This window comes from Vipera ursinii (genome assembly GCF_947247035.1).
Source record: "Vipera ursinii genome assembly, chromosome: 2".
Classification (NCBI taxonomy): Eukaryota; Metazoa; Chordata; class Lepidosauria; order Squamata; family Viperidae; genus Vipera; species Vipera ursinii.
Genome location: NC_139513.1, coordinates 175517035 through 175529594, shown reverse-complemented (window position 1 = coordinate 175529594; position 12560 = coordinate 175517035). Strand labels below are relative to the sequence as shown.

Sequence of the window (12560 nt, the reverse complement as noted above, 5' to 3'; positions counted from 1 at the left end):
AGCATCACAGGCGGCGGGATTTACTCACGCCCTTGGGCTTTAGGTTTGGGATTATTGTTGTTGCTGCTGCGGTGGTTTTGTTGAATTAACCACCACTATTAACCACTAATAATTAACCACTACTGTTCAACATTGCATTAATTCCATCGACAATAATCTTATGAGACACAAAACTGGGATGCCACATCTCAAGCCAGCATGGCAAGATAAACCATCTACTATACACGGATGACTTAAAACTGTATGCGAAAAGCCACAGTGAACTTGAATCAATACTCAGCGCAGTTCAGCTGTTTAGCAGCAACATCAGAATGAACTTTGGACTTGGAAAATGTGCTATCCATGCAACAAGGAAAAATGCAACAAGGAAAAATAGAAGGAATACAACTGGGAAATGGAATTATTGTGAAAGCACTAGCAAAAGATGACAGTTACAAATACCTAGGCATATTGGAAGCAGATAACATCTAGAATGGAAAAGTCATAGAGTCAACGCAAAAGGAATACATCAGGAGAGTCCACAAAATATAAAAATCAAAGCTGAATGTTGGGAACATAATTAAAGCCATTAATACATGGGCAATCCCAGTGATACGTTACCCAGCTGGAATTATCAACTGGACTTCAGCTGAACTGGAAAACCTAGACCGGAAAATGCATAAACTTTTTGAATGTGCACCACGCTTTACATCCACAAAGTGAGATTGACAGGTTGTACCTGCCAAGAAAAATAGGGGGCAGAGGGCTATTGCAAATCCACCAAACTGTAGAAGAAGAAAAACGAAGTTTGAATGACTATGTGAATCAAAGTACAGAAAAATTACTGCAGGCTGTGAAAACTGAGCATTATAAAAATAACAGAAACAAAGAATATAAGGAAAAACAACTGGATGACAGATTAAATAGATGGAAAAGCAAAGCTTTGCATGGACAACATTTGAAAAACATTGAAGGAAAATGTGATAACAACTTGACATGGGCATGGCTTAAAATGGGAACCATCAACAAAGAAATGGAAGGCTTAATACTGGATGCTCAAGAACAAGCACTACAAACTAATGCCATGAAAGCGAGGATACAAAAATCCACTAACAATCCAAATTGCCGACTTTGCAACGACAAAGTTGAAACTGTTTCACACCTAATATGTGAGTGCAGCAAAATCGTGCGAACTGATTACAAAGCTAGACATGACCGACTTGCTAAAATAATCCACTGGGCATTGTGTAAAAAATGCCACTTACCTGTGTCTGAAAAGTCATGGAAACATAGGGTGGAAAAAGTTGTTGAGAATGAGAGGATGAAGATCTTGTGGCATTTTTGAATACAGACAGATCACTATTTGGAACACAAAATGCCAGATATTGCAGTTGTAGAGAACCGAAGCATACAGCTGATTGATATCGCTGTACCAGGAGATGCCAGAATTGAAGAAAAAGAACTGAAAAACTAAAAAAAGAACTAAAAAAATTGAAATATTGGGACCTGGCCATCGAAACTGTTTGATTATGGATGAAACAGTGATGCCCATTGTCATTGGGGCACTTTGCAAAATACATCAAGAAACTGCAGCTTCCTGCAATAACTCCACCAATGCTAAAAAAACCTGCGCTACTCGGAACATCTTACATTTTAAGGAGGTACCTGGTTGATACCTAGAATGCTGGCAGCAACTCGTGTCAACCATCAGCGCCAGTCAATTTGAATGTTCAGTTGACTGAGGTTCATGTTTAATGAATAAAAGATAAATAATAATAATAATAATAATAATAATAATAATAATAATAATAATAATAATAATAATAATAATAATAATATAGTTGGAAGGGATCTTGGAGGTCATCTACTCCAACCCCTTGCTCAGGCAGGAAACCCTATACCATTTCAGACAAATGGCTGTCCAGTCTCTTCTTAAAAACTCCCAGTGTTGGAGCATTCACAGCTTCTGGAGGCAGGCTGTTCCACTGATTAATTGTTCTAACTGTCAGGAAGTTTCTCCTTAGTTCTAGGTTGCTTCTCTCTTTGGTTAGTTTCCATCCGTTGCTTGTTGTCCTGCCTTCGGGCGCTTTGGAGAATAGCTTGCCTCCCTCTTCTTTGTGGCAGCCCCTGAGATATTGGAACACTGCTATCATGTCACCCCTCGTCCTTCTCTTCATTAAACTAGACATACCCAATTCCAGCAACCGTTCCTTATATGTTTTAATCTTCAATCCCCTAATCATCTTTGTTGCTCTTCACTGCACTCTTTCTAGAGTCTCCACATTTTTTTTTACCTCGTGGTGACCAAAACTGGAAGCAGTATTCCAAGTGTGGCCTTACCAAGGCATTGTAAAGTGGTATTAACACTTCACATCATGTCACTTCACGTCACTGTCCTGCTGGAGGGCACAGGACAGATAGAATAGAGCTGGAAGGGACCTTGGAGGTCTTCTAGTCCAGCCCCCTGCTCAAGCAGGAGGACCTATACCATCTCAGATAAGTGACTGTCTAGCCTCTTTTTAAAAATCTCCAGTGATGGAGCGCCCAGGATTTCTGGAGGAAAGCTGTTCCACTGGTTAGTTTAGTTAGTCAGTTTCCAGAAATCAAAGGCAACAACCCCCCCCACCCTAAATGCAAACTAAAGTTTAGTTTCAAACTTAACAATCTGTAAAATCATTAGATGTAACATATCATTATAACATCAAGCTGTTCCACTGGTTAATTGTCCTCACTGTTAGGAACTTTCTCATTAATTCCAGGTTGCTTCTCTCTTTGGTCAGTTTCCAACCATTGTTTATTGTCTTGCCCTCCGGTGCTTTGGAGAATAGTTTGACCCCCTCTTCTTTGTGGCAGCCTCTCAAATACTGGAATACTGCTATCACGTCACCTCTGTTTCTTCTTTTCTTTAGACTAGCCAAACCCAACTCCTGCAGCCGTTCTTCATATGTTTTAGTCTCCAGGCCTTTGATCATTTTAGTTGCTCTTCTCTGAACTTTTTCCAAAATCTCAACATCTTTTTTGTAGCATGGTGATCAAAATTGGCTGCACTCTTACTAGGGTTTTATAAACCGGTACTAATACTTCACGTGATCTTGATTCTATGCCTCTTTTTATACAACCCAGAATTGTATTTTTGGCGGTGGCTGCACAATGCTGGCTCATAGTCAAGTGATCATCCACTAGGACTCCAAGGCCCCTCTCATAGTTACTGTTTTTGAGCCATGTCTGCCTAATCTGTACTTATACCTTTGATTTTCCTGCCTAAATGTGAAACCTCACTTTTCTCCACACTAAAATTCATTTTGTTGGATAGGGCCCATTGATGTAAGAAATAAACAGCCCTGTGTTTGCTGGATTAAATGCTCTGGACTTGATATCCCAATAGGGGTGGAGGATGTGTTTATATCCATTAGCTGCAATTAAATCAATTCCTCCCAATATTTGGATGCATCAACAAGGATTTTGCATAGGAGTGTATCTGCTGCATCTATGCATGAGTTACTGTCCTTGCTTATTTTTCTCTACTTGGTTGCAAGAATGAATTGGGTCTTGCATTTTTAACTGAAAAAAAATTGTTATTGAAATAGTAGCTTTCATTTGAGTCAGGTTTTTTATAAAATGCTAAACTAAAAAGCTAGATTTATAAACATATACCATTCCCAGGTCCAATGACACACAATTTATTATCTGTTAGCTTTAATTGTTAGTTCTCTGGCTTTTCCCCCACACAAAGTTTGGTATACATGAATTGAATCATAGAAGCATAAGATTGTAAGGGTATTCTGGTCACAACCCGCTGCCCAGGGCAGGTGACTTAATACCATCCTGAACAAAAATGATTGTCTAATGTCTTGTTGAACATTTCCACCAATGGAGCACCCACAGTTCCCGGAAGCAAGTTCTGCCATTGATTAATTATTCTATCAGGAAATTCTTCCGTAATTCCAGGTAGGATCACCCTCTGATGCACTTTGGTCCATTGCTTCTTGTCCTATTTTGGAAAATAAGTAGACCTCTTCTTTGTGACAGCCTCTCAAGTACTGGAAGACATTTATATCCCACCTAATTCTTCTCTTTCTTATACCCAGTTCCCTTAACTGTTCATCCTATCATTTGGCCTCCAGACCCCTTATCATCTCTCTTGCTCTTCTCAGCATTTTTTCTGTATTGTGGTGACCAGACCTGGACACAATATTTCAAGTGTGACCTCACTAGTGCAGTATAAAGCAGTTCTGTCACTTCTCATGGTCATGATACTTCTGTTGATGCAGCTTAGGATAGCATTGTCTTTTTTGGCAGCCTCAGCACACTGCTGGCTCATACTTAAGTGCTGGTCCACCAGGACACCTAGATTCCTCTCACAGTTACTACTGTTGAGCCAGGTACTGCCTATTCTATAATGTGCATTTGGTTTTTTCTGCCTAAGTACAGGTTCTTGCTTTTCTCACCACAGAACTACATTGCATTGGATAGGGTCCAATGTTCAAGTTTGTCAAGACCCTGCTGAATCTTGAATCTATCTTGCTAAATGTTAGCAATTCCCCCCAGCTTGGTGCTGTCTGCAAATTTGATGAGTTCCCCTTCTATCCCTAGATTGTTTATGAAGTTGTTGAATAGTACTGGGCCTAAGACAGAACCTTGCATTCTTCCCTCCACTTATGTTGAAGACTACACACTGAGTGTGGTTGGTCAGCTAACTGTGAATCCATCTGGTGGTGGTACTGTCTATCCCACGTGATTCTATCTTACCAAGAAGTAGGCTGTGATCTACTTTGTCAAATGCCTTACTGGAGTCCAAATATACTATATCCACTGCATTTCCCTGGTCCGCTAATTTAGTCACTTTATCAAAGAAGGTAATAAGGCTTGTTTGGCATTGGCATTGGTCTGATAGTTTTGAACTGGCTGTTTGATTTGTGGCCATGATTACACTTTATGACAGTGAACACTGTAATTGACTAATATTGCCCTGACACTTAATATGTATGCCAAAGAATGAGTGCGGGTGACTGTGGTTATCATATGTCTTCGCTCAGCTTAGTGGCAGTATCTAAGCCTCGCTGTTCTCAAAAACTTTTTGTGTTAAATTATTTTGGGAGAAAACCATCAAGGAATCACTGAGCTGTAAAAACATAAATCCCAGAAGAAAACAACCCAAGCAAAATAGAATGTATTTTCATTTGGAAGCCCATTGATCCTGCTATTTTATACCCTCTGTTAACTCTGAAGTAAGTAAAAAGGCTTTGTGAGCCCATGGCTAGCAGGCTTTTGTTTTGCTTTTGTGAAATTTAAATATTAAAGTTAGGGGCAAATTAGAGGAGGGATTCCTGTGTACAGAATGTGAGGACTTGCAGATATAAATAATATAAATTTATATATAAGTTTATTGGGTGTATTTAATATCAGTTGTCACAATAAGGGGTGCATACATATATGTTAAATATTACGCATGTATAATAGAAAGTGAGGCATGGGGTGTAAGGCAAAGATTAAGAATGGAAAAGTGTTGGGGACAAGAAAGATACCTACGTTTTTAGCTACCTAGCTATATTTTATTGTTGCTTTGCAATTATTGATAATCAATAATAAATACCTTTTTTCATCTGCAGAATCTAAGTAGTTTCAGGTTTGTGCCCATCTGGATTTTTACAGGTGCACAAAAATTTTATACAGGGAAAGTGTGAAGTTCTCTCTGGCAGTTGGCCATTTCCTTCCCACACTGTGTGCATCCTTTTGATCTATCGGACCACCACTCTCTTAATTCTGGCTAATAATAGCATGAGTTGTAGATTAATGGGAAAGCTGGCAAATACAAATCAGTATACCTCAACTTCTGCCGAGTTGCAGAAGAAAATACAGTGTTAATATGATTTGGATTATGTCAGATCGTTCCAGGTAAAATTTTCTCAAAGGTTTGATATTATGGCAGATTGTTCCAAGTAAAATTGCACACAACCACTCTGAGAAATGTCACTGGCTTCTCCCTAAACTTGTCTAGCTCTTCTCAACATTTTTAGGCAGTTTGCATGAGGGTAAATGTGTCCAGCTGCTTCGAAATCTTAGGCAAACATCTTGTAGTGTTTATAATTTGAGAATTACTGATGTCATTAAAATAAAACAAATCTGAGTTTAGTGACCCTATTAAACCAAACTCTTCTGAGTCAGCATAGTGCATCTTGTTATTTTGTTTCAGGTTTTTTTTCTTGTCAGCTTTGTTTTATAGTCATTTGACTCTCAGAGCAGCAGGCTTAGTTCCTCTCTAGGGGGACAAATGAATACACCGTGGAAGTGACACCACCCTGAAAGCTGTTGGTTGTGAGACCAACTCGAATACCAACCCAAGGATTTATTTATTCATTAAATTTAATGCTGGTCTGTGACCGTAATAAAAATGGATTGATTATTAAATTTCCTTGCTGCCCCTCTCACCGTGAGTTGATTTGTAAATTATCAAATGTGAGAGAACGTTTGTGACCCTCACCAACGCTCAGAAGGCCATTCAATCCTACTTTTCTACCGGAGGTTCTCTGCTCCTGCCACGAACCCTCCTTGGTGCCCAGCAATTCCAGGAGATCTATTAATTTCAACTGAGTGGAACAGGAGACTAGGGAATGTAACTGTCCATTCTGATTGTGACTGAGGCTCATCGATGTTCTTAGAATTCAGGGAAATTGTGTTAACAAGGCTTTCGTGTGAGACGTGCAGAGCACTTCATAAGCGAGTATAATCATGTAAGTGGGATCCATAGGGCTTTGAGAATCAGAACCTACCTCGATGAAAGGCATGGATGTTTCATGGAGGCATTCATGTTGCATCTGCATGCATGCTGGTAAATCTTCAAGCTCACAAATTCTATAGTATACTTCCTTGTTTTTATTTTTTAACCAATGAACACATGCAGTAAATGAGAACTGCTATCTAACATAAAGAGCTGATCTCACGCTTGCTGCAGCCCCATTTGCAACAGGCATTGCTCAGGCTTTCCATAACATCTCGGGCTCCACGATCCAAAGGCCAGGGCTCTTCGGAGAGGGCATAGCTCCGCTGACCTTGCCAGCCCCCATAATTGTCAGAGGGATCCTGTTGGGAGGAATGAACTGGATTCCATTCATTGGGTAAGGATGTTGTATCAAATGCTTCTGCAGGATCTCTCCCAAGGAGAGCACTGAGATTTCCTACAATGAGAAGGTAACAGTGGAAAATAGGGAGATCAGGAGTAAGATAAGCTAACATGGATACTGTGCTAAGAAGTCAACTGCATCAAAATATCTTAATAAGCATTAGATGAAACTGAATAAGTATTTAGGCGACCCACATATTTAACATCCTCTACAGAAGTAGCAAAACCGACATTTTCCATAACCCCTTTGGAGAACAAAAGTTTTCTAGGTTGTCTTGGTGAATTGTTATTAACTTTGTTGGTAATATTAATGTTTTGTAAATAAAATATCTGAAACAATATATCTGAAGCAAAAGGCTGAGCAAATTCTAACATTAGCAGATATTCAGATTTAGCCGTTCAGATTTGCCGTTTCCAAACAGGGCTTGAGTCTCAGTATTCTGAGCATTTATTTTTTCAAGGGGAATAAGGTGAGCAATGGTTGGATCACAGCAGTTTCTACATATCACAGTCAATGGATGTGAAGATGATTGTTGATTAGTATAAACTGCAAAATTAGGCCTCAGAACATTGATGGGAAAATGCCTTATGTCGATTTAATTGCCATCAGATCTGTTTGGGCAACCAAAAGCATATTGAAAAGGTATGCTAATGTCAGAAGCACATTGACATTAGAAGGAAATGCTTGTAATTTAGTTTCCCAGACAGGGATGTTTAATCTGTCCCTTGTCTACAGCGTTGTAATTATATCCTCTTCCTCCAACCCTAATTGCTTTCAGATGTGTAGCTTCTGTTTTTAATAGAGGAACAGGAAAGGGTAGGAAGACATGGGCAAAAGTTTAAGAGAGGCTTGTGGTATCTCTAGCTGAAGAAGGGATGCAACTTTGATGTGCCTTGGTTTCTACATTTTTCTTGATGTATACACTCTTTTCAGTACCAAATGAGATGTGTTCCTCAAACAGTATCCAAGCTTTGTACCTAAAAGGTCCCACGTTTGGTTTCCAGCATCTCCTGGTAGAGCAGAAAAGACTCCTGTTTTCTACAGGAATGCCTTCTACCAGCCAAGTATTGTACTGTCCACTAGTAAGTTGTCCATTAGGGAAAACCTAATACAATAAAGTGTCTTCCTATATTTTTATATGATTTTAACTGGACAGATTATATCTACTTTTAAACTCAATCTAGCATTCTTGGGAGAGTATGGGTGACAAATCTCATCTCGTGTAGCAAGGTATTTACTGACTGGGATAAAGGGAATTATAACCCAACTTGCACAAACTGAGTAATGAAAGTTAATTAAGTTAGTTGGTGAATGACAGGGCAGCATCCCTGAATGTGCCTTCTCACAGCTACCCTTTGTTGGAAACACACTAAGGGCTACGAATCAAAGAAGCTGAGCCAAAGGCAATGGAGCAAAGGGGTAGGAATTGCATGGCTCTGCCTTGGTGCAGCAGCTTCTTAGTCCTTTCCTGTTCTGTAATGGGCACTATATGCTCTTGCAAGTTTCCACTAACTAGCGGCATACAAACACACAGGAAGCAGTGCAAGGACAGCTTCAGATGTATGGCACGGTGGTGAACCACACAGCAATTTTGAGCTAGTGCCCATGCTTATAACAACAATAAAATAATTTTGGTTAGTTCTCAGGCCAGTCCAATTGTCTCCCAATTTCACCCTGGTCAGAGCATTCTTTGCATCTTTTTACAATTCCTTTCTAAAGCAGCAGTTTGTGAATGAAAAGCTGCTCTTTCCTTCATGGCTTTCTTCTTTCAGTTCTCAAATATTTGCCTGGCATGTAGATACCTTGCACATGAAAGTAGCTTGCCTATTTGGAGGGTGTCACATTGGGGGAGGCTGCTGTACTTTAACAATTTAGGCTCTAGCCCAAGTTTGCCCACATGCCCTTTGCTCACCTGCTCGTCTCCAGCGGGATCCTCCACAAGTGAAGATGATAGCACGGATGAACTCCCTGCCACACAGCTTGACACCATAAGGAGGTGTCCTGGCTTCGCTCACCAGCCATTTCTCTGAGAGCAGCACTGCAAGCAACAGAGCCAGGAGGAACTTGGGCATGGCTGAGAGCGCTGCAAGATGAGAATGGGGTTTCCTGCAGCAGCACGACTCCCTTTTGCCAGCTTCTCTCAACGTAGATGAGTCCTTTTTATATCTCCAGGTAGACATGAGCATCTTTCTGGCTATCTCCCCAATTAACATCAGGAGGGGGTAGAGACCTTTCTTGGTGGTGGGGGGGGCTTGGGGATGCACACTTAATCAGAGATAACCTTTTCCTTGTTATCAGCTGGGCAGATAGGGAATTGGCCTATCAGCGCTTACCTGGCCTTTCCTGGCAGGGACAGACATGTACATACAGAGAAAATGCACAGCAAGATATGCAAATGCTGATAACGGGTGGGAGAGGAACACAGGCAGAACAACTCACCAAGACTCCCCACACCTATTTATGGATTTTTGAAGACTTTAATGTCCCAAACGGATCAACAGAAGCAGGAAGGCAGACAAGCAGGGTTCTCACTCTTACTACATCTCCCAGTTTACCCTGATCGGTTTGGGCATTTGTCAGGAGTAGCTGAAAATTAGATGCTGATTGCCTGCAATGCACAAGGATAGACAGTTCCTATTGTGTTACATATTTCTGTCAGTCTTTTAACCAATCAACCACCTAAGAGCTACCCTCAACAATGGTGCTCCAGGGCAAATGCAGTATCTTTCCCTTTGTATTTGTATTGTTTACTGGATTTATCAGGTCATTAAATCAGGAGAATTAAGACATTGCACATACTTAAACTCCATTAAAATACAATATAAAATCAAATAAGTTATGGGAGGAATGCTTACCAACTACTAGTTTTCCACTAGTCTGAGCCAGGAATTGTCTTAATCTCTCACCTCTTTGAAAAGCTACTTTTTTGTGGTTGTTTTTAGAACAAAGGTGGAGTTACAGCAATCACCTCTGAGTGAGGATGGTGTTTCAGGGGGCTGGACATGACTGGTGTTTTACAGGATGACACTGTTTAGTCACTGAAACCTGAAGCACATCATCCCTGTAATCTCATATAAGATCAGCAGAAATAACTAGAGAAAGTTGTCCATTGAACAACCAGGCTTTATAGATGACAATCAACACTTTGAATTGCATCCAAAAGCTCACAAGTAACCAGTGTAACTCATGGACAATGATCTTCAGTGGAAACTCCATGCAGAGGCATGAATAATGTGTGTAAAGTATGAATAACTGTGATCAAGTTCTGCTGCTCCAGAAAAAAGTACACGAGAGAGTCTATGAAAATGACTGCTGTTTGCTGTTGCTGCAAGAGCTGTGTGCATTCAGCTTATGCATATATCTGCCTGGGGAAGTGCAACCACATCACAGTTAAATAGGGCAAGTCTCCAATACAGCTCAGCTATAAACCCCAAACTATTCAGTCTTGTTAGACTTGAGCCTCAACTCTTCTCTCCCTTCAGACCCTAACAGCCTCCAGGCACTGAGAGAGCACATCAATAACATCACTTAGTCAGCCAGGGGTCAAAATGAACAGACAGATACCCAACACCACGCTACTGAATAAACTTCCTCATGGGTCTCATGTAGATGGTAGATGGAAGAGTTCTGAGACCTAAGAAACACCAGAAATCCCAGCCCTAGGTCTAGATCTCTCCCCTCCCTCCCCTCTCTCTCCCTCCCTCCCTCCCTCCCAACACTGAATTCAGGCAAATTATTTTAACTCATGAGGCAGAAAATGTCAACTTGCAGTAAGTTTCTGAAGAGTAGACAGGACTATTTGAATTGTTCCTTTTGTTCAGATTTTTTTTTCAAAGTTGATAGGCAGTGACAAGAGTTTCCTGTTTCTCACATTGCCCCAATAGATGTCCAAGCCTAAGACAGGGGGTAAAAATGCAGCTTACACAGCTCTCTGCCTTACTATGAAGATTCTGAGACACTATACCAGGAATTCTTTAGTGCTGCTTGTCCAATTGTAGAAGAATGGGAACTGCAAAAGAGCTTTTGCCTGGTGGATAGCTTCAGAGTGAAATAGAATAAATCCATTCCTTAACATGAGAAGTGTAGATTTCTTTCCATCTATTTAAAATAACTCTTTACCAAGTCCAAGGCTTGGTACAATTCATGAAATGTCCTTATGCAAATATCTTCCACGTTATGTTGACAGCAGGAAGAGCACTGAACTTTGCTTATCTCTCCAAATTCTGTCCTTTCAGCCTGCTAGAGATAACAGACGGTTTTCCTTATTTTGTGTAAGAAGACTGCTGCAGCCTCTTCCATGAGTACGCCCTAGCAAATGCCACCAGAGATAAGCTTTGGCCCAAGTGCTGGGTAACTTGCTCTCTGCTGCACGATAAGAGTAACATTTCAGACAAATGACAAATATAGACCCTTCTTAATATCAGGGCAATACAGTGAAGTCAGAGGGATATGGCCTCTATGCCCTTATTGAGAGCTTCTGGGAAATCGGATCTTTGGATTGACCCAATAGACACCTTTGTATTATAGATCCTTGTCTTTCTCTCTTTGGATTTTCTTTCTGGCTTCATTATAGAGCTGGACAATAACTTAGAAGTTTTTTTCCATTTAAATTGGGCTTTTATAAAAACTGGGAATTGACTTTTTGTGTGAAGGAACTTCCAAAACAGCTTCAGCTAGGTGTCATGGTTCCGATGAATAAGACAAATCAAGCTAGCAAACATTGCTAGCAAAAATCCAGTCAACTGCTAGATGGAAGCAAACAGATAGCATTTTGCTGCCATTTAGAGGTTGTTGTTGTTCAGGTTTGGTAGCCTTGTATTAACAATTTAACTATGGCAGTGGTTAGTAGTAGCCAATGAGCAGGTTAGCTTGGTCGTTCCACAGTGAGACACTGGTGAAGCGGGCATAGCAGCACCTGCATCATATGGGAAGAGCACATCTTCCTTCTCCTATGCTTACCACTTTCTATAGAGGGACGATTGAAAGTATCCTGTCATATTGTATTACGGTGTAGTTTGGAGGTATTGCTGTTTTGGACAGGAAGGCTGTGCAGAGATTTATTTATTTTATTTACGGTATTTATTTTAATTCCATTTATATCCCGCCCTTCTCCGAAGACTCAGGGCGGCTTACAAGCTTAGCAGTAGCCTTCATTCTATGTAGATGCCTGCTTATTAGGGCTTTTACACACACACCCCAAGCAGCATTATTACAAAGTCAGCTTATTGTCCCCAACAATCTGGGTCCTCATTTTACCTACCGTGGAAGGATGGAAGGCTGAGTCAACCTTGAGCCTGGTGGGACGCGAACCTGCACTAATTGCAGGCAGCTGGTGTTACTTAAGGAGGCATTAGCCCACTGCTCCACCAAGGCTCTTTGTATGGGTGAGCATAGTAGATGGGTGAGCATAGTAGAAAAGACAATTGATAGTTCACTTCTTTCTATCCCATAGCATATAAG

At 40.6% G+C, this 12560-nt stretch overlaps 1 protein-coding gene across 1 annotated transcript; it reads right to left on the bottom strand.

Moving 5' to 3' along the window:
* Window positions 1-6767: 6767 nt before the first annotated feature.
* On the bottom strand, window positions 6768-10217 carry RLN3 (relaxin 3). Its single transcript, XM_083354457.1, has 2 exons — window positions 9013-10217; window positions 6768-7154 (listed from the first exon to the last, which is right to left on the bottom strand). Exons 1-2 carry the CDS (start codon window positions 9311-9313, stop codon window positions 6898-6900), a joined length of 558 nt encoding a protein of 185 aa, XP_083210583.1. The 5' UTR covers window positions 9314-10217; the 3' UTR covers window positions 6768-6897.
* Window positions 10218-12560: the final 2343 nt, after the last annotated feature.